A 20,080-nucleotide genomic window follows, 5' to 3' on the forward strand; every position below is an offset into this window, starting at 1 on the left:
TTTTGTACCGGTGTCGTCTCGGATTCCAATCCACACGCCCTGGGTGTTGGTCGCTGACCATGGTACAGTGGTATAAGCAAACGTGTATTTGTGGCTCCATTGGGTAGGAATCCTTGTGCATTTTGAGCCATACTGATTAGATAAGCCATCACAACCCATTGTCTCTTTCAGCTCCTCTGAGTAAATGGGATTTGGTCACCCAGCGCCTCACCGTCTTGTTTTACAAATTCTCCGAGCTGCTGCACAAGGTCCAGGTGTTCCTCTGGAGGATTCTCGAACTCCATGTACTGAAATTGGTGGCTGTTTACAGTGTGTGGGTGTCTCTTCAGGAGGTGAGAATCTTTTATGGTCGCGTATGGCTCTACGCTGTTTATTGTCATCTGAGCTCATCCTCGTTACTGCTAAATAAGGAGGAGGATGCAGTACATTTTCACTTTACTCACTTCTCATCCTCAGATCTCCGTGATGAATTTTCTGTTTGTGATACTCTGGGCTTTTGCCCTTCCATTTTCCCGATTCCAGCACATGGCTTCTTGTCTCTGCACTATCTGGAGCTCCGTCATCATTGTCTGTAAGATGTTGTACCAGCTAACGATTGTTAACCCACAGGAGTACTCCAACAACTGCACACTGGTGAGGAAGGACGGCATTACTTTGGGTTGTAATTGGGGGCGCATTTATCTGATACACCCAAAGACAGCGTGAACTTGTATGAATGGGCAGATATCCATGGGCATAACATGAATTCATGAATTCTTAGTTCAGGGGCAAAAAGCTCTTCTTTTAGTGTAGTCATTCTTTTCATGTATATCCATTTCCTCTTCCAGAAATGCACTAATTCTTAAGAATTTATTGATTTTGTCAGATTTTAAGATTGGGAATTACACAAATTTAAAATCACTCAAAACGAATAGGAAAATAAGTTTATAAAATGTAAAATGTGCTAACCCGTTTTCGTGTCAACATGATAAATCCTAGGAGTTAATTATCTCCTCTTCTCTTCGGCAACAGCCTCTCCCGAATGCCACCAATCTGCTGGAGGAAGAGGTCCTGAATTCCTCCCTGTATCGGGAACCGATTGATCCCGCCAACTGGTTCGGAATACGCAAAAGTCAGCAAAACCTGGGATACATCCAGGTACACGGAAAGCCCTCTGTGACCACCCTACGTCTCCCAGCCATGTAAAAGAAACCTTGGTTGTGCAAAGGCAATAGTACATAGCCCTTTCCTCTCAGTGCACCGTGACTATAAAGAACTGATCACTGATTAATACCTGGAAGCAGAAACAGCATTGCCTTTTCTTCCATCTGGTCATGGTGGATACCGCTGAAGCCATTATTTTACTAAATCTTTTTTTTCTGACCTTCTATCTAACTTCTTAACTATAACACAGAGAAGAGTTAGGCTAAAGCCAATTCTAATTTATTCATCAACACATTCCTCATGGTTGCACTTTTAGGTATATAATGATATATAAATACGAATACAGTTGGGTGTTTTTGGTAAACAGACTATTGCAGCTCAGTTTCCACCTACTGTAGTCTAACCGGATCACGTTAGCATTGCAGAAACATTTTCTGTGTTGTAATAAAAATGCAAAAATATTTTTTTATGTTATCCCCCTTCAGAATCATCTTCAAATTCTCCTGCTGTTGGTGTTTGAGGCCATAGTATATCGTCACCAGACATTTTACCGGAAACGTTACCAGCTGGAGGTGCCTCGCCTACAGGCGGTGTTTCCAGATGTATACAGAGACCATCTGGACCAGGGACTCCTGAGCTGTATTAAATACTTTATCAACTATTTCTTCTATAAGTTTGGTTTGGAGGTGAGGTGATTTCAGTAAAAGTTTCAGGGTGAAATAGAATGTGGACACTGGAGTTTGTGTTTCCTGACCGTCATCAGATGCATGTTAGTGATTTAGTAAAGATAACCGACCTGTGATGGTCCAGCAATACTCTGCTGAAGCCAGCAGTCTCAAATGTCACCTTTCTTGCTATGATGCTTTTAGAAGTTTCATGGTGACTTGTTAAAATGTTACATGTTGTCCCTGTGTTTCCATAGATCTGTTTCCTGATGACGGTGAACGTGATTGGCCAGAGAATGAATTTTATGGTGATCCTCCATGGCTGTTGGCTGATTGTGATCCTTACTCGGCGGAACAGAGTCAACATTGCTAAAGTATGGCCAAAGTACTGCGTGTTCCTGGTTTTCTTCCTGTTGTGGCAGTACCTGCTGTGTCTGGGTATGCCACCAGTCCTTTGCATTGGTAAGTCCTCTTGGAATGTATCAGAAATGTCATATTTGGCAACAAATTATTATATGTGGCAAGATGATATCCCAGCTGTTTTTACTCTTTGTTTACAGAATATCCCTGGAGATGGGATAAGTTTGTTCCTGTTAACTCTGCTCTAATAAAGTGGATGTATCTCCCTGACTTCTACTCCCCACCTAAAGCGATCAACCTGATCAGTAAGTGTAAACGGGTTATGAGCTTCTCATGGGGTTAGTTGTTGCAGATTTTGCTAAATAGTTAGAGGTTTTCCGGAGCCTCTGCGTCTTCCCAGCTTCCCCATCTCTTACATTCTTACCTTCCTCCAGGTGACTTTTTGCTGCTGCTCTGTGTGTCTCAGCAGTGGAAAGTCTTTGTTAATGAGAAGAAGGAGGAGTGGTACACCATTGCTGGAGAGAACATGGAAGTATTGGAGCTGCCCAAGGACAGGCCCAACCCTGTGCCCAACTTCATCAACTGTAGGTGGGTCGTCCTCTGTAATAAACAAATAATATCTAAATATCGCCCCGCAACTATTGACAATTCCATTGTGAGTGTAAAGTTAGTTGTCAATTAATGCAGAACAAAAGCGTTACTTTGCATTAGTCCCCCCCAGCATGTAAAACGGTGAGCTATCTTTTAGTCTCCTGTTTGAGATAGTATCTGCTGTATGATTTTGGTAAGCTTTTGCCTGGCCTTCCCTGTTCATTTCCCATTGTGTTGACTAATGTTACAACCATACTTTTGCCTCTGTAGATCATACCTGGACATGCTAAAAGTTGTGGTTTTCCGTTACCTCTTCTGGTTTGTTCTGGCTGTGGTCTTTGTCACGGGTGCCACCCGGATAAGTGTTTTCGGTCTCGGATACCTGATGGCTTGCTTCTACCTTCTGCTTTTTGGCACGGCGCTCCTGCGGAAGCCAGTGAAAGCAAGGCTTGTTCTGTGGGACTGCCTGATCCTCTACAACATCACTGTCATATTGTCCAAGAACATGCTGTCGGTGAGTTATTGTGCTGCAAATCTTTGCAGAGAGGTACTTCATTTTTCACCCTGTTTTCCCATCCCGTGGGTATTGAGACAATTGAGTAATTTGAATGCAGTTATTAATAATTCATGGAATAGGTCGTGTAAGTTAAAGACACTATGGGACCCACGTTCTACGCTTTGTTCATAATGGTTTATTCAGGCTGTCTTTGAAAATGATTTAACCAGTATAAATGTGGCCAACGCATTGTGTCCATGCTAGTAATACAATTCCTGAAATGATACATTACTTCAGAGGTAATAAAGTATAAGGTGGCTAACAGCTGATATTCTCATCTCTGCTTTAGCTTTTGTCCTGTGTGTTCGTTCAACAAATGCAGACTAGTTTTTGTTGGGTCATTCAAGTATTCAGCCTGGTCTGCACCGTCAAAGGATACTACAATCGTAAGTGTGCTTTCAATTTGAGTTAATTTAAGGATAAGTTTGTACTGTGCAGAAAACCTCTGCTGGCCTGAAATTTACGCACCTGCAATATAACCTGCAGGATGATTTACTGTTTTGTCCCTTTAAAGGAACATTTTTGTTTTTTTGTTTTGCAGCCAGAGATATTGCTATGGACCGTGACTGTTCCCTGCCTGTGGAGGAGGCTGGTATCATCTGGGACAGTATCTGCTTCTTCTTTCTCCTCCTGCAGAGAAGAGTCTTCCTCAGTTCATACTTCCAGCATGTTATGTGTGACCTCCGTGCCAGCTCTCTGCAGGCCTCCAGGTCTGGCCTTCTTTGTGTGCATATAATTAAAAAAATGTTTCCTATCACTAAAGCCCTAGTGTTCCGATAAAGTGACCGACAAAGATCTACTCTGTAAAACCCCAGTAAAAAAAAAAATCAATATGTCTTAAATCGGACTGTATTTGGTGAATGCCTTGTGGGGTCTCCGCAGTTCTAACAGCATGCAGAGTTGATGATCAGAGTTCTTCATTGACCAGGACACTTCTTTTTTTGCAGAGGTTTTGAGCTGTACATGGCCAGCATCCGGAAGAACATGCATTCCCACCAGGAGACAGAGAGAAAATCTCTTAAAAATCTGAAGAAACAGTAAGAGCGCCGACAATGATAGGAATCTCTGGACCCTGCTTTACCTTAAATGGTCCAAAAGCTTACGTCAATCACTATGTATCATCACTTCTGTCTTACAGAATGGAGAGGATACGAGCAAAGCAGGAGAAGTACCACCAGGGCAGGAGGCAGAGTGAAACTGACCAGGACAAATCTGGTAACATTATTATTTTTGTTTTGTTTTTTAATTAAAAAAAGAATTCCAGTTCTTTGTCAGGCATGAGCTTTTTAGACTGGTAGTCTTTTGTTAAATCACTTATATTTTTATTAAACATTTGCTTATGCTGATTGTAACAAAGAGTATAGAAACTATATCTGCCTCCTTCACTAAGCGGCAGCGCACTAGTCTTCATCCTGCTACTGTTAATTCCATAGCACCTCATGTCCTACTTTTGTTTTTCCAGGTGAGTCAAGAGGTCGGAAAGGACAGAAAAGAAAGATCCACTGGAGCCGTCCCTGGTTAGACCACGCATCAGGTAGAAAACCTTTGTTATGCTATCCCCAGTCATTTGCTGGCAGCATGAAAAAAAAGGATCCATGATCCGTCTGCTGCTGCCTACAAACTTTGAGACGCGCTAAGCCCAATCACCACAACGTAGCCATAGCTCCTGTGGAGCAGATGCTGCTGGCGCTTGACCATTCGCTAGCCTGTATTCTCTTCTTGCGCTGGTAAAAGTGGTGGTAATAGCATGAGATTCCTGTTTACTGCTGCAGCCCTCTGACTTTACCAGATTATTGACACATCCTCTGTTTTGATTTTCTTGTTTTTTTTTTTGTATTACCTCCCATTTTGCAGTACTGCACTCGGGAGACTACTACCTGTTTGAATCTGACAGCGAGGAGGAAGATGAGCTGGTTCAGGAAGATCAGAAGCCACCCAAGCAGAGTGCTTTCCAGGTGAGAACGCAAGCCTTTATTTTATTGTAGTTTTAATGAACACACACCACATTCCCAACATAACACACTTGTGGATCTATACAGCTGGCTTACCAGGCCTGGGTCACGAATGCCAAATCCGCCTTGAAGGAGAGAAAACATCAGCAGAAGATGGAGGCTGCAGTTGGGGAGCCTGGAACGGAAGGAAAGAAAGGTTAGAAAACTGAGCTGTTTGCCCACCCCTCCACTCCCTCCATGGTGGCTTTGGGATGATAAATTAGCATAATGGTGTTGGCCAGGTCCTTCCTCTTGTAAGCAGTATTTGAAACATCCAGTATGTCAGCTTGGTTAATGAATAGCGGACCACTGTAATTACACACAATTATTGAATAGACTGACTGTTTTGTCTTGTTTTAACGCTGGAGTGATGTTACCTAGCACTTCAATTGTCTTACTTTAACTTCAGATGGTGAGCAGGTCACACAGGAGTCTCCGGCAGAGATGGACGCTGAGGATGTGGTTATGGAGGAGAAACATGGTAGGGATTGCAAAGCACCTGGGTGACAATCGTGTTCAAGCCTATTCTTTTGGTTTTTCATGGTCATAGGGTTAAAACCTTGAACCAAACAAACCTGTAGCCAGTCTTAGAATCTTAAGTGCATATCAAGCAATAAACCATAGTGTCGGTGGCTGCCATTGTATTTGGGATTATCTATACCTATTTCTTTTTATTTCCCATCATAGTCTTAAAGAATGTGTGCCCCCTTCCTTACCTAACTTCTTCCACCTCCTGCAGGTGGCAGCAATGTCATGCAGCGCATACTTGATGTCCTAAAGTTCATCTGGGTTCTGCTGCTTGCCATGTTGGATGGACTAATAGACTGGTTGGCTTCTCTTACCAAGCAGTATGTGGATATGTCCACGGTGCTGTGGGTAGAGCGGTATATACTGACACAGAAGCTGTCTAAGGTAAGACTTGTGATAACATCATGATGGATTTGAAATGGTACCCTGGCATATTGTTTCTGTGAGTTAAATGGGGCTTTTGAATCCAACTCAGGGGGAACAAGTGACCCGGAGGGTTCTCGATTCGTTCTCTGAGACCGGGCCGGACCGGAAGACCCCTGGCTCCTCTAGTTTACTCACAGTGCCTACTTTAGACAAGGGAGTAGAGTCCCAAAACAGCAGGTGAGGTGCATATGTTTATGTACAGGTGGCCAAAACCCCTACAGTACAAACCAATGAAGGGGAGATGGTGTTATAAAATCTTCTCTTCCCGCAGTGGCTGTGAGGAAGAAGAGGTCCTTAGCAGCACGGCAGACTGCACAGATATCACCACTCCGCTTACAACGGGGTACAACACCATTAACAACAGCCTGGAGCAGGTGTCTGGGGCCGGGGGCTGGGAAGACCCCATGTCCATAGAGGAATCGCAGGAAATCGAGCCAACGAAACGCTGCCGAACCGCCAGTGAACTGCTGATTTATAGGTATAGAGCACTTCGCAGAGGGCAGTACGCATGAAGGGGGGGGGGATTAATTGCACCATATCTGTCAGAGGGAAACTCCCCTCATACTTTCAGTTTCTCAGATAAAAAAGTAGAAATATTTAGGTGGAAGATACGTTTTTTGGTGAATTTGCTTTAGATCATGCTCTCCCTACTTGCAGGCCCCTCAGTTTCCTGGAGCTGTCCGAGTCCCAGCAGTTCTTCCAGTCTCAGAACAGGCTTCTGAAACTGCTCTTGGCGCTCTATCACTTTGTGGCTTGTCATTCTGAGCTGCTCTGTTACTTTATCATCATCCTCAACAACATGGTGAGCGCTTCACTGATCTCTCTCTTCCTGCCCATCCTCATCTTCCTGTGGGCAATGCTGTCAGTCCACCGACCCAGCAAGCGCTTCTGGATGACGGCCATTATCTTCACCGAGGTACGTCAAAGACATCTATAGAAGCTTGGTAACCAGTAGACTTTACACGTGTAGGGAGAGTGATCTCTCACGCATACGCACACACATGCACACACATGCAGTATATATAGCTTAAATCTTTCCCCAACAGTCTAGATGTTACTAATGTGTTATTTATTAGCTAATAAGGTCTGTTTTTAAGACAAATCAATATATTTTGCTTGCCTGGCTGCCAATTACTTATTTTTGTCCTCTAGTCCCACTTGATTCCAATTACAAGTTTTCTCATTCCCACAGATCATGGTGGTGGTTAAATACCTCTTCCAGTTTGGTTTTTTCCCATGGAACAGCTACACGGTGCTGGTGCGTAATGAGGGAAAGCCGTTTTTCCCCCCACGCATTCTCGGACTTGAGAAGAGCGACTCGTATGTGAAGTATGACCTCGTACAACTACTGACGCTCTTCTTTCATCGGTCCCTGCTCATGGTAAGAATGAATGCTGCGACACCTTTTGTTAAAAATCGTTTGTATGCTAAGGTGTATGACTTTTTAGACTGCTGTAAGAAGATGTATCTGTTATATTCTGTAAATAAAAAATGTCAAAAAGCCATGTACATAGTATACCATGATGGTCTGTTAATCACTAATATATTGTTATGTCTGTACCTTTCGCGAAGAAAAACTATAAATGGTTTATCAACCATAAGTAAATAGATCTTTGTAGACTGTTATCTGTGTTGTGTGCGATAGCCCAAGATATGTTTGTTTACACTCTTGAAACCCATACTATGTGTCCCCACTATCCTTTGTTTACAGAGCTATGGCCTGTGGGATCGGAGGGACATGAATCCTGGAGAGAAACCTCTCATTAAGGAATGTGAACCGGAAATCCAAGCGTCAGAGGATCCAGAGCCCGCAGGAAGCAGCAACTCCACCTTGCGCCGGCGCAAGAGAGGGGAGTCCCAGGGCAGCGAGGCTGACAAAGGTGAGGGATCTGCCTTGAAGCCTATTCTGAGGTTTTGTTTGTAAAGTTTTTCTTTACCCGTAAGTCTATGTGCCACTCATTTTTATTCCACTATTTTTTCCCCTCAGATTTGGCAAAGGAGAAGCCACGAGAGGCAGACAAGAAGAAGAAGTTACCAGCTGCCGTCAGAGTCAAGATGATGGGGGTTAAAGTGAAAAATGTCTTTCTTTGCACGTGAGTCCTGTGGTGGGTGATGGGGTAAGGGAATAGTCTTAGAACTAAGACCAATGTGTGATCATCTCAAAACATCATCGATATGTAAGGTTCTGTTCCCTGTCTGTGGGTCCTGAAAATAATTTAATCTGGTGTCTGTTGGTTCCGTTTTGTGGTAACCCTATGTCTGTATTGCAGTCTGCAGGGAGTATACCAGCCCATCAGAGCTTTCTTTCATGACATTCTGCACACCCCGTACCGAGCTGCCACCGATGTCTATGCTTTGATGTTCCTGGCGGATGTGGTTGACTTTGTGATCATAGTCTTTGGATTTTGGGCGTTCGGAGTAAGTCCTCTCTAGATTAAGCACAGGATTTAGCTTGGAACTACTCGTAGATCTCTTCTTATGGAATATTCCCCCTGCCAGAAATACTCGGCGGCTGCGGACATCACCTCATCGCTCTCGGATGACCAGGTCCCTGAAGCTTTCCTGGTCATGCTTCTCATCCAGTTCTCCACTATGGTGATAGACCGAGCGCTCTACCTGCGAAAGACCGTTCTCGGAAAACTCATCTTCCAGGTTATTCTGGTGATCGGCATTCACGTCTGGATGTTCTTCATTCTACCGGCCGTCACGGAGAGGTAATGTCATTATATCTAACGTAGGATCCAACAAGCTTCTATAGAAAAGTCACATCCGCGTATCACAAAACACTGCGATTAATGTGTGCTTAATCTGAGTTTGCATAGTTGTAGTTACACCTCATGGTTAGCGTGGACATAAAACAGCAGAATCAGATTTCGCAGTTAGACTGACTAGTGGATTCTTCTCTATCTGCAGGATGTTCAGCCAGAACACGGTGGCTCAGCTGTGGTATTTTGTGAAGTGCATCTACTTTGCCCTTTCTGCGTACCAGATCCGCTGCGGGTACCCAACTCGGATCCTTGGAAACTTCCTGACAAAGAAATACAACCACGTCAATCTCTTCCTCTTCCAGGGGTGAGCACATGGATAACGCTACAGTTTAACTCTTTGTGTTGCTCACCCTAAGCCATTCAATGAGCACTGCCCAGGATGTTGTACATTATTGCAAATGTCAAGGCACAGTTACATGCACATTAAATTCCCTGCGATGTTGTGAATCGTATATTTAACCCCTTAAGGACAATGGGCAGTCCCTAAACCCATTGAAAACAATGCATTTTGAGCCCGTAAATGTACGGGCTTTGTCATTAAGGGGTTAAAAGGTTTGCAGCAGTTCTAAAGTGTGGACGTGAACATGCACAAGCAGATGAAGTATATATGGATACATTGCAGTCTGGACTTGTTAAGTCCAGGTAGGACATAAGTCGGTGATGCCCTGGCAATGCACTATCCGTGTGCCTTTATTTCAGGTTCCGTCTGGTGCCCTTCCTGGTGGAGCTGCGAGCTGTCATGGACTGGGTATGGACAGACACAACGCTCTCCCTCTCCAACTGGATGTGTGTGGAGGACATTTACGCCAATATCTTTATCATCAAATGCAGCCGTGAGACCGAAAAGGTGAGGTCCTACTCTTTCCTACCTAATAACTCGGATTATTTGTCAATATCTACTTATTATTACGGTTACAGTGCATTCTCCCAAATTTCTATTAACCATCACTTATAATGTCAGATCACTAGACTGTATGCCTGTTTGGGAGCCTTGTAGTGGTTACTGCCAGCTCTGAAATATTTTCAATACATTACAACATGACACGGGCTTTGTATAGTTATTTTTTATTATTATTATTATTTAGTTATATGGTCAAGCGAGTATGTTTTGGACATTTTGCTAGAATATTGCCACATTGTATATTACCATTTTTACCAGGCCAGTTTCCTTCTAGCTTAGCAGCCACAAAGCCTTTTCCATGTTTTAGTTAGTTAAAGAAAATAAATTTTTTCATAAAATAAACCCAAATTCTAATGCTTGCATCATGATGATTAACACAATGATCTCCAGCAGCATGGGATGTCACCTCAAGCGGAGATGTCTTCTATAAGTCATGCCTTCTTTAGCTGATGTGTTTTTATGTATCCTGTTCTAGAAATACCCCCAACCTAAAGGACAGAAGAAGAAGAAGATGGTGAAATATGGCATGGGTGGTCTGATAATCCTCTTCCTCATCTGCATCATCTGGTTCCCCCTTCTTTTTATGTCCTTGGTGCGTTCTGTGGTAGGGGTGGTCAACCACCCTATTGATGTTACGATCACCTTAAAACTTGGGGGTTACGAGGTAAGAAAGAGGGTCTAAACATAGCTTAACCCGCAAGGTGTGAAAAGAAAGTGGGGTTATATCATAAGGTGCTAAAGCGGCCACATCTCTGCTTGTCTCTGTTCTCAGCCCCTCTTCACCATGAGTGCCCAGCAGCAGTCCATCCAGCAGTTCACCCCGCAGGAATACGAAGCCCTCACCTACCAATTTGAGAGACAGCCGGTGAGTTTTCTTGATTTGTAAAGACATCTGACTCGAATGTGTGGTAATATGAAAAGCAGATTTGGTGGGAATGTAATGGAAATACACCTGTACCCTCTCACACAATGGCTATGAGGGAGTTTTTGTTACTGAGTTTCTCTGTCTCCACGCAGATAGCCATGCAGTTCATTTCCTTGTACAGCTTTGAGGACATCGTGACGGCTCGAATTGAAGGGAGCTCAGGTTCCCTGTGGGGAATCAGCCCTCCAAGCCGCGAACAGATGCGACGGGAACTCCAAAACGGAACATCCGATATAACTCTGCGATTCACCTGGAATTTCCAAAGGTTAGTAACGGAATAGGGGGCACAAACAGATATGCTAATCCACTGCCGAGGCAAATTGCAAGGAAAACAGAGAGCCAGAGAACTCGCATAAATTACCCTTTAAAAGACTAGAAAACAGAGGCGAGAAACTTTGTGGTTTTCCCTATTAAGGTTATTTTTATCTGTTTCATAGTTAACTTGATGGTAATTCAGTGTAGTATAAAGGAGGTAGACTACCTGCTAAACTTGGACTTTCTTCATTCACAGAGATCTAGCAAAAGGGGGGACCGTTGAGCACACGTTTGAAAAACATACCAAGGACCTGGAGCCCGGAAGCCTTGTGCGGAAGGAGTTGGCAGATCTCTTGCTTGGGGAACGAGACACGCCAGTGTGAGTCCATCTGCATTTTAATGTCCAAAAAAACCACACACACACAAGTTAACCTAACTGTGAAAGTGAAGTTATATTCTGCCGCTTGCTATGTTGACAACTAGATTGTTAGATCGTCCATTGATTTGGCACACAGTTACTTTCCAGTGTGTGACTTTGTATATTTTTCCAGCTCTGTGCCGCACTTGTTTCCAAAATATATCCGAGCCCCCAATGGTCCGGAAGCCAATCCAGTGAAGCAGCTGCAGCCAGGTGAGTTAAACAGAACCCAGTGTAACGGAATAACGTGAATTATTGGATCAGGTAATGCCACATTAGGCAATTATCATAATTAACACAAACTGTCTTATCCACTGTGTCTGTGCCGTCCGAAAGGGAGTAAAATAGTATTGATTGGGCTTTAATATATAAGGATTCAGCACAATATTTTACAACATAGTATTCGCTTTAGTGCATTAATGCTTCCAAGAAAGAGTGTGCCTTCTAGTGCCAGTACCATCAAAAAGAATATTGTATTAAATCCTCCTTGAGCAGAATTCTAAATATGTTGCTTGAAAGAGATTTTGCAGTTGGATCGAAATGTTGCCGTGGGGTGGAATAATTACATCAATCGATAGTGCTGAGTTATATTGTTTTATTTCATTCTTAACATGGAGCAATCACCATGGACACTGGATGATTGCTAGATCATTATGTTATTTACAAATATGTCTGTGGTTTTAAATCTGCAACAGTCGCTGTACTTGTAAATGTTGTTACAATGTTAGCTGTGTTACAAATACCAAATGAATGATCGCTTGCATATGAGGCAACTTCCAGAGAAAAGTCACATAGTCATAAATGTAACAATGATAGTTCCCTACTGCTAGACTAGAAGGGTAAGTTTTAGAGGGTTAGGTATTGTCAGTAAAGATTACTGGTTAATACATTTTTTATTATTCTTTAAATCTTTGGTCAGATGAGGAAGAGAACTACCTGGACGTGGAGGTTCAGTTAAACCGGAAAAGGATTGGGTCGGGGAACAGCAGTAGTAGTTTTGTGGAGTGGTGGGTGATCAAGCTGGCAGACTGTGAGAATGAAGAATGCAACATTCTGCCCATGGTCATCTTCAACGACAAGGTCAGCCCTCCCAGCCTGGGCTTCCTCGCCGGATACGGGTACGTCCGCAGCGACCACCTAAACACCTTGGCCGCCAAGCTATTTTAATTCGTCTCAGATGTATTTACTTTTCTTATACCTTCCACTTCCCAATTCCTATACTGGAATAATGCATGAGAAATAAATAATTTGCAAATATTTCCTAAATCATTAATGCTGCATTTAAAAATCCCACCATAAAGCCATTTGCTAATGTTCCTTCTGTCTGTAGTAAGTGTAGATGTATTATAGTTAAGACATAATAAGCAAATGGATAAAAGCAGGATTTATAATTTGTGGAAGAGGGATGAACTTTACTGAACGTCTTTCCTTCCTGCGCAGGATTATGGGTCTATACGTTTCAATTGTTCTGGTCATTGGGAAGTTTGTGCGAGGTTTCTTCAGTGAGATATCTCACTCTATCATGTTTGAGGAATTGCCTTGCGTGGATCGGATACTCAAGCTGTGCCAGGATATTTACGTGGTGCGAGAACGCGGAGAGCTGGAGCTGGAGGAAGAGCTGTACGCCAAACTTATCTTCCTGTACCGCTCACCGGAAACCATGATCAAATGGACAATAGAGAAGGACTGAGGATGGCAAACTTCCCATATGCAAAGAGAGGACTCCTGTACTTAAACTTTATACGCTGGAGCCACCTGAACTCAAGGAAGTCTTGATCCAAACAGGTGATATGGGCCACGTCTCTAATACTACAAATATTTATATGCTAAGTTTGTATTCAGCAGAACGGAGGCACACTACTGATCCGATGTGAAGAAAGGCCTGGACAGGATTTATATAGCCCTGTGCGATTGCCCTCTACTGGCAAGTAAAGGTCCAGCTTAAAGGACAGGACTCTTCCTTTCCTAGAACATTGGATATCGCTAAGTACGTTCACGAGATACACATATGCTGCTCATGTTAGAAGATCCAGCTTCTGGGGGAAACAAACTGCGTGCGGATGTTCCAGCATTACACCACCTGACTGCCTCTCGTTTGGGGAAGGACTACAGCGGGTGGTGTGAAGAAGAATTCCTTTACAAGGTTGGAGAAGGACCTTTTTCGTATATTTATATATTGTTCAATATGCAGTATGCACACGTCACTGCGTGCCGGCAGCCGCCGGATGCCAGAAACTGACCGTTCATTTAGCAATAGCCAAGACTGTTACCTAATGTGCAATGCTGCCGATCAGAGCTCAGCGGAGCCCTTCAACACACCTCATTTGCCTACTTTTCTGAACAAGAACAAAACTAGATTTCCACCGTTTTTACTATTAAAATGGCTTTTGTGAAATAAAATTGCGTGCGTGTGTGTTTTGAAACTGAAATGATAAATGCCCCACGGTCCTGTGTTAACCTATAAATCCACAGAAAACGTATAGATTTAAAATTCAATTTATTTCAAGAGGTAAACCAATCCATAAAAGTTTTAAAAGTAATAGGCATATTAAAAAAATTAAATAAAAACTAAAACGTGATGGGTCAGGACAATGATACAAGGCCTTCCATTCATACGGTTAGTTTAGCTTATTGCTTTCTTCCTCTAAAAACACGGTGAGCATGAAGTTTTCAGGTCACACGTCAGCGTCTTCGAGCAGGAATTCCTGGATTTCTTTTCTCATTTCGCGCCTGGTGACAGAAGGAGGGTGTAAGATTAATCTTTTTGCTGTAACAGTGCTAATACTTTTATTAGTCTGTGATAAAGACGTCATACGACAGGTTGCTGCAGAAAACCTACATACTCGCAAACTGAAAGACAATAAGAGAAACCGCCCGCTACCCCAGCATCAGACAATGAGGGATGGTGTAAACATTTCAGGGATTTGTAATTATTATTAATAAAGTGGTAAGACTGCCTGTAAAATTACACCAGCGCTATTGTAATTCTATTTAACATAAGAGATCTTTAAACAAGAGACTAAAGTGTGGCGTTTGTTGGTTTTATGTTTTTTTTTTAAATTGTGCAAACAGGTCACTGTAGGGGAGAAATAATTGAGGATAAAGTTCAGGATTGTGGTATATTAAATTATTTTCGCTGAAGCGGTTGGGAAAACTTTCTAGTTACCTGCAGCTTCGGTGTTCTGCTTCGTGGAGGATGTACTGGGGCATTTTATCCAAGGACTTCTAAAGCAAAAGGACATATTTTGGTAAATTACACAAAGAAAGATGACAGCGGGGCAATCCTGTAAGCCAACCATGATGACGATAAGCATGTCATGCTTGGCACTGTAGCTGGCTTTTAAAATGAAGATGGTTCAGGAATAACCAAATGTGAGTAATTCTTGCCAAAGAGATTCCGCGATATTACTTGGCGGACACGCGTTTACCTACAAGCTTCCAAATTAAATCGTTTGAGACAGATAGAAATTAATATTCAACTCACCAGTTCCTTTACAGTCAGTCTGCAGCTGTAACAAAGCATGTTAAAGATCCCGGGGGTCCCAGCTCCCCTGTGACACAAATAAAAAGTAATGTCTCAAAACGCGTACGCGGAAAAGCCACATTTTTTCTTCAAATCACAAAATTGTTTCAGCTGTATCTCTAGTTTATATATGCTTACCAGCAATGTCAGTGTTATGGTTACAGTAGGCGGTGAAAATGAATTTGTTCAGAACAATATCACCGAACCCGATAGCAAGAATAAAATATATACTAGCTCCATAGGCTAGTTAAACGTTTTTGGAGTTTACCAATGACAAATGATTGCAGCTGTAATTAAGATTAAAACAGTCTGGAGCTTTTATATCATTTTATGAATTAACAGACATTAATTAACATAAATCCTAGACTCTCACGTGGTCTAGATCTTGTGAAATGTTGACAGCTCCAGGCACGCTGTGTGAAACCGATCTCACCTTGTCAAATAGGCAGGTACCTTCTTTTCTTGCTCGCAGCATTGCCCTGCGTTGCCGCATGTGTTCTCACAGTCCTTTGCAGGCGTCTCGGTACCGTATACCGTCCTCTGAGACAGTCGCTGTGACACCTCCGTCGCTTGGAAGGCAGAGGCAGAACCTGCAGAGAAAGGTAAACGTATACCTATATATATATATATATATGTCACTATAATGTTCTCACCCTTCTTCAAAGGAAGATGTTTTACCAGAACCCAAGTATCTCTGCGATGACGCGTGTAAAGTTCCCTCCAACGTGAGCAGAACCAGAAACCTGTATATTTTACAGGAATTCATCCAGCAAGCTCACAAGCTCTGCCTTTGCAATCTATAGAGGGTGCATGTTACATCTGCGGAAATGCCCACCCGCCCGGCCAGTGCATTACGAAGGTGGTGAGGGTGGCGAGATTCCATTCGCAATGCCTACGGGCCATCCCTACACACTGCACTGTTTAGTTGATGAGTCCCTGTTTTAACTAGCGTGCGTATGAACGGTGACGAAGGCGTGTAGATCCTCACCCACACACGTATCCAAAGGGCACAAGCACATGAGACATTTTTCCTGCCTGTTGTCTTCTTGATGCTTTTCTGCTGTGGACAGATTCAACTTCTCACTAGTCCTGAAAGAAGCAGGATCTGCATTATTTTACAGAAGTGACGGGTGCGTTTGCCGTGACGGTTTGCTAGCCAAGTAGTTAGCCGTCGCCGTAACAGATCAGAAGTAATAGCCCCTGCGTAGCACGTGATGTCTTCTCTCTCACCTGTATACAGTGCTCACTGTGGACGGGAAGTCCGCCTGCAGCCTGGTGATAAACGTCTCAGAAAGCCGCTGGATGCTGCTATTGTCAGAAGCCTGAAGATCAAGTAAGAAACCATTAAATATGAATTGAGTCCACCCTGTGAGGCCAAGGCCCTGGCTTGTTCCACCCCATAGGTAAGGGAGCACCCCCCCACACCTTTGTGTCCAGTGTTGGAATAAAAACGGACGGGACATCAAACAGCCGGTTATTGAAAGAAATTTCTTTGAGGGAATATTCTCTCATGGGACGGATAAAGGTAACATCCCCAAAGCGGCTGTCAGAAAAACCCTAGAAATAAAAGGAAAAAAAACCGCTAGAATTAATGAATAAACCCCCAAATAGGCTTTTTATTTAGCACAGGTGAGAGGAGTAGTGATATAAGTAACGGGGCTGCCTGGAGTCCTTACCGTGTCAAGTGGCAGGAAAGCCCCCCTCCCCAGCGAGATGTTTGAGAGTAGACTGACAGAGAGACGGGTACAGCTCTCGCCGCTCATCACCTTAGAGTAACCACAGCTCCGGGCTGTATGTAAGATTAGGTGGGTCCTGAGAAATGGGGGAAACGTCATTAGAGCGCATGCAGGGATATGAGCAGGGTTCACAGGAGGAGAGGACGTCTCTGTAACGCTACGTGCAGAGCGACGTGGTAGACAGGCAGGGGTTTGGCTCTCACCGCAGTGTGTGTAGCAGCTCCTGTTTAGCGGTGAGCGTCTTGGTCTGGGTGAACAGCTGCGTCAGTTCCTCCGTAAGCCTTGCGGGAGGGCGGCTGCGTGAAGCGGTGTTTGGCGCGGCGTCACTGGCCCTGGGTGCTGCGGAGTCTGCAGTGCTGAGTTGAGCCAGCTGATCTGTTATGTGCGATTCCTCCGTAGATCCATGCTGATGTTCCAGAAAGAGACCCACGGCCTGCTTGTAATTCTGCTTCTGGGCAGAAGAGCCTGGGGGGGTCCTCTGCAGGACAGAACTCGGCAAAGACAAAACCTGCAGCCGCCAGGGAGGCGAGAGAGGTACCCATAAAAAGGTATTAAATACCATACGATAGATACACTGCGCAAGATTAATATATGTGTACAAATTTAAATTTTTAGTGACTTTGTACATGTCCTAATAGATGAATTAACATTTTTACTCCTCTTTCTCCTAATAACCCTTGCTGGGGGAGGGGGTAATTTTAATGAGTGCCCTGTGACATTAAGCATGACAATGGCTTTACAATATGGTATATAACAATATAATCTGTCTCCCCTGTGCCCTGTCCCACCTCTTCCAGGGCCACTATGTGAAATGGAAATCCAGTCCCCCGAAGTACATGTTCCACCTCCGAAACGGTCTTCTCTCTGTCCTCCCCGCTCTGACCACAAACCGCCCCTTCTGCGGTAAAGAGAAAGCGGTGGCGAGAGATGTAAATAAGTCTACTCACAGAAATAGGTCTACTCTCTGACTCCACTTATATGACCCAGTACTCTTAAATTTACCATCAACAAAGAGGATTCCGGGGACAAAACGCAGCTTTTTAGGAGCGTCTCGACTCAAGCCCTGCAAAAATAGAGATAGAGTGATGGGAAACATACCAGGTTACAGAATGTTATCGGCTGTATCTTTAAAGTGACACAGCCCTAGCATGTTTTATTATCATCTTTAAATCAATTTCACTTTCTTTAGGAAATATAGTACTATAACTAGAGTAATGATAGAAATATAAATAAAATAGACTTCAATTTAACCCAAAATACTCGACAGCATTTTACAATACATACATCAGCACAGTTAAGCAGATAATTACCTCCTGAACTTGCTGGATCATTGCACTCGAGGATGGACCACCTGAATAGGCCAAGAGAACCTAAAAAAAAAACCCAAAAAACACAGGGGAGTCCTTATACCATCCATAACATGACTTATGTCTATTATGGTTTTATATAGCGCCGTCATATTCCCCAGCAGTGTACAATGGGTAAGCAGGAACTAACAAGTAGTAAATAACATAACAATCAGGGTTTAGTGCAGTGATGCGCAATTCGTATCGCCGGATGGCCGGGACATACAGTTCCAGGCGGGTGATTTTTTCTTTCTTTCTCATTTTGCCCTGCTGCGGGCAAGCAGCAGGGTTAGGATCCAGGTCCCCGGCAGTGCTGCAGGATCCTCCTCTCTGTCAGCCGGTGGACGTCTGCGCAATGCAGACAACCCCCGCTGCTGCCGGCACTTCCGCCGGAGCTTCTATGACGGAGCGCCAGCGTGACATGACCTTCCAGCGCTCAAAGAAGCCCTGGCGGAAGTGCCGGCCAGCAGCAGAGGTTGTCTACGTGCATCGTACAGCTGCCGCCCTGGTAGACGGCTATTGGTTTTCCAAATTTCTGTTTGTTTTGAACATATCCTGTCAAAAGCAGGACGAAATGCATAATAGATAATAGCAAAAAACGTCAACCGTACGCTTCTTACCTTCTCACCAGGATACACCACTCTGTTCTTGCCAAGCATAGCCCGGAACTTGTGGACAAAGTATTCTTTGAAGCAAGACCTAAAAGGAGAAAGACGTCAGACATGTTTGCATTCGGAGTTATTTCTGTCCAAGTAAGTCTGGAACTGGGACTTATCTTCAAAATAACGAGCGAGTGCTTTTACCTGCAGAATGCATCTCCCACACGGATTATAATAGCAGCGGTTCCTTCCTTGCACTTCATGCATTTTGTACCCAAACTATAAAATAATGGAATATGTCAAATTATGGCTACAGTGGGGAATTGATATATCTGACAAAACATTACAGCTTTGACTTCCCTACACCTTTTATATCTTCGCCACATGTAGTACTTTACATGACAGAAAGGGTAATTTATTGGGATGATGATGAAGAAGACAGGAACTATTAGGGTTACATTTAGAGAAAGTCACAAAGCTCACAGTATTAATAGAAAACACTTTATATGGCGAGCTTTGCAGGACAAGTTGCTTGTCTGTATGATTAAATGGGGTTGGAATGTACTATTTAGGAAGCCTGTGTATTTAAATACCCCACTGCGATCACATCTGCCCCTCCATTAATACCCCCACCGCACCTTTTCTCCTTTTTGAAGAGCTCCAGGTGATCCCCGTCTTCCACTTCACACATGATCGCTGTCCAGATCACAGAAACTAACGTGCCTTGGCAGCAGCTGATAACTACTTCCGGCGCATAGACCCGGCGTCACTGCAACAGCGCCTGCCGCATGAAGGTGACGTCAGGCCATCCTGTGAAGCAGACTCTAGCTCGGTCCCGTAGGTATAAGCAACGCCGTGCGCTTTATGTTGAAATAAAACCAGTATCCGTGAATGACAGCATTATGTATGCAATACCCCAGCCCACATGGTAAAGCCTCTAACCCCTTATAAATACCCATTTTATGGGTAAATACATGTTTAGCATCCAATAATATTTTACCGTTGGTTTTTTTAGTAACGTTATTTTGCTAAAATAGCAACATTATGATATATCGATCTTATGTAATACGGTTATACTTTCCGGCTGTTTTCTATATACATTATTGTGACTTTTGGGGCTGTAGAGAGACTGCCCAACCTATGCTGAGACCCTTGGGGTCTATGGATGTCTGGTACAGTTTAAATATGATTTATACATTCACTTTCTCACGAAATACATTTCTTTTTCCTCATTTTACTCTGACTGTCCAAGTAACTAACAATGTTTTGCCCTCAGTCAAGATGGTGGAATTGGCCTCCTAGGGTATTTATTCTGGAAAATAATGAGTATTTCTCTAATCGCTCCCGGA

General features: G+C 43.5%; 2 protein-coding genes across 2 annotated transcripts in view; one reads left to right on the forward strand and one right to left on the reverse strand.

Annotated features, from left to right (window-relative positions):
* PIEZO1 (piezo type mechanosensitive ion channel component 1) overlaps positions 1-13,486 on the forward strand; it is a 46,100-nt gene extending 32,614 nt beyond the window's left edge. Inside the window, exons 18-51 of the mRNA XM_053449181.1 lie at positions 172-332; positions 457-633; positions 1,012-1,137; positions 1,629-1,829; positions 2,066-2,270; positions 2,369-2,473; positions 2,603-2,756; positions 3,030-3,273; positions 3,605-3,701; positions 3,857-4,025; positions 4,263-4,352; positions 4,454-4,530; positions 4,778-4,849; positions 5,170-5,270; positions 5,355-5,463; positions 5,716-5,787; positions 6,046-6,218; positions 6,310-6,437; positions 6,532-6,738; positions 6,918-7,176; positions 7,453-7,641; positions 7,972-8,140; positions 8,248-8,353; positions 8,531-8,678; positions 8,760-8,974; positions 9,174-9,332; positions 9,728-9,875; positions 10,405-10,593; positions 10,702-10,794; positions 10,947-11,119; positions 11,366-11,488; positions 11,661-11,740; positions 12,447-12,645; positions 12,968-13,486. Of these exons, the coding sequence (XP_053305156.1) occupies positions 172-332; positions 457-633; positions 1,012-1,137; positions 1,629-1,829; positions 2,066-2,270; positions 2,369-2,473; positions 2,603-2,756; positions 3,030-3,273; positions 3,605-3,701; positions 3,857-4,025; positions 4,263-4,352; positions 4,454-4,530; positions 4,778-4,849; positions 5,170-5,270; positions 5,355-5,463; positions 5,716-5,787; positions 6,046-6,218; positions 6,310-6,437; positions 6,532-6,738; positions 6,918-7,176; positions 7,453-7,641; positions 7,972-8,140; positions 8,248-8,353; positions 8,531-8,678; positions 8,760-8,974; positions 9,174-9,332; positions 9,728-9,875; positions 10,405-10,593; positions 10,702-10,794; positions 10,947-11,119; positions 11,366-11,488; positions 11,661-11,740; positions 12,447-12,645; positions 12,968-13,217 (5,168 nt within the window). The 3' untranslated portion in view covers positions 13,218-13,486. The remainder of the gene's footprint in view (positions 1-171; positions 333-456; positions 634-1,011; positions 1,138-1,628; positions 1,830-2,065; positions 2,271-2,368; positions 2,474-2,602; positions 2,757-3,029; positions 3,274-3,604; positions 3,702-3,856; positions 4,026-4,262; positions 4,353-4,453; positions 4,531-4,777; positions 4,850-5,169; positions 5,271-5,354; positions 5,464-5,715; positions 5,788-6,045; positions 6,219-6,309; positions 6,438-6,531; positions 6,739-6,917; positions 7,177-7,452; positions 7,642-7,971; positions 8,141-8,247; positions 8,354-8,530; positions 8,679-8,759; positions 8,975-9,173; positions 9,333-9,727; positions 9,876-10,404; positions 10,594-10,701; positions 10,795-10,946; positions 11,120-11,365; positions 11,489-11,660; positions 11,741-12,446; positions 12,646-12,967) is intronic.
* Positions 13,487-14,007: 521 nt separating this feature from the next.
* Positions 14,008-19,498, reverse strand: CTU2 (cytosolic thiouridylase subunit 2). The gene is made up of 15 exons (XM_053449219.1): positions 19,370-19,498; positions 18,936-19,010; positions 18,753-18,831; positions 18,097-18,156; positions 17,789-17,849; positions 17,575-17,684; positions 16,990-17,294; positions 16,727-16,862; positions 16,476-16,607; positions 16,281-16,372; positions 16,039-16,139; positions 15,484-15,640; positions 15,012-15,078; positions 14,694-14,752; positions 14,008-14,257 (listed from the first exon to the last, which is right to left on the reverse strand). The coding sequence occupies exons 1-15, from the start codon at positions 19,420-19,422 to the stop codon at positions 14,203-14,205; spliced, it is 1,542 nt and encodes a 513-aa protein (XP_053305194.1). The 5' UTR covers positions 19,423-19,498; the 3' UTR covers positions 14,008-14,202.
* Positions 19,499-20,080: the final 582 nt, after the last annotated feature.

The sequence above is a fragment of the Spea bombifrons genome, chromosome 10 (assembly GCF_027358695.1).
Source record: "Spea bombifrons isolate aSpeBom1 chromosome 10, aSpeBom1.2.pri, whole genome shotgun sequence".
NCBI classification, from domain to species: Eukaryota; Metazoa; Chordata; class Amphibia; order Anura; family Pelobatidae; genus Spea; species Spea bombifrons.

Bases quoted from the DNA above. Each gene is read 5' to 3' on its own strand.
- CTU2 (XM_053449219.1), bottom strand. From the start codon at position 19,422: ATGTGTGAAGTGGAAGACGGGGATCACCTGGAGCTCTTCAAAAAGGAG. The intron at 16,140-16,280 runs GTGAGAGAGAAG...TGCTTCTTTCAG, and splicing joins ACAGTGAGCACTGTATACAG to GACTAGTGAGAAGTTGAATC. The intron at 15,079-15,483 runs GTGAGATCGGTT...TTTGTGTCACAG, and splicing joins GTACCTGCCTATTTGACAAG to GGGAGCTGGGACCCCCGGGA.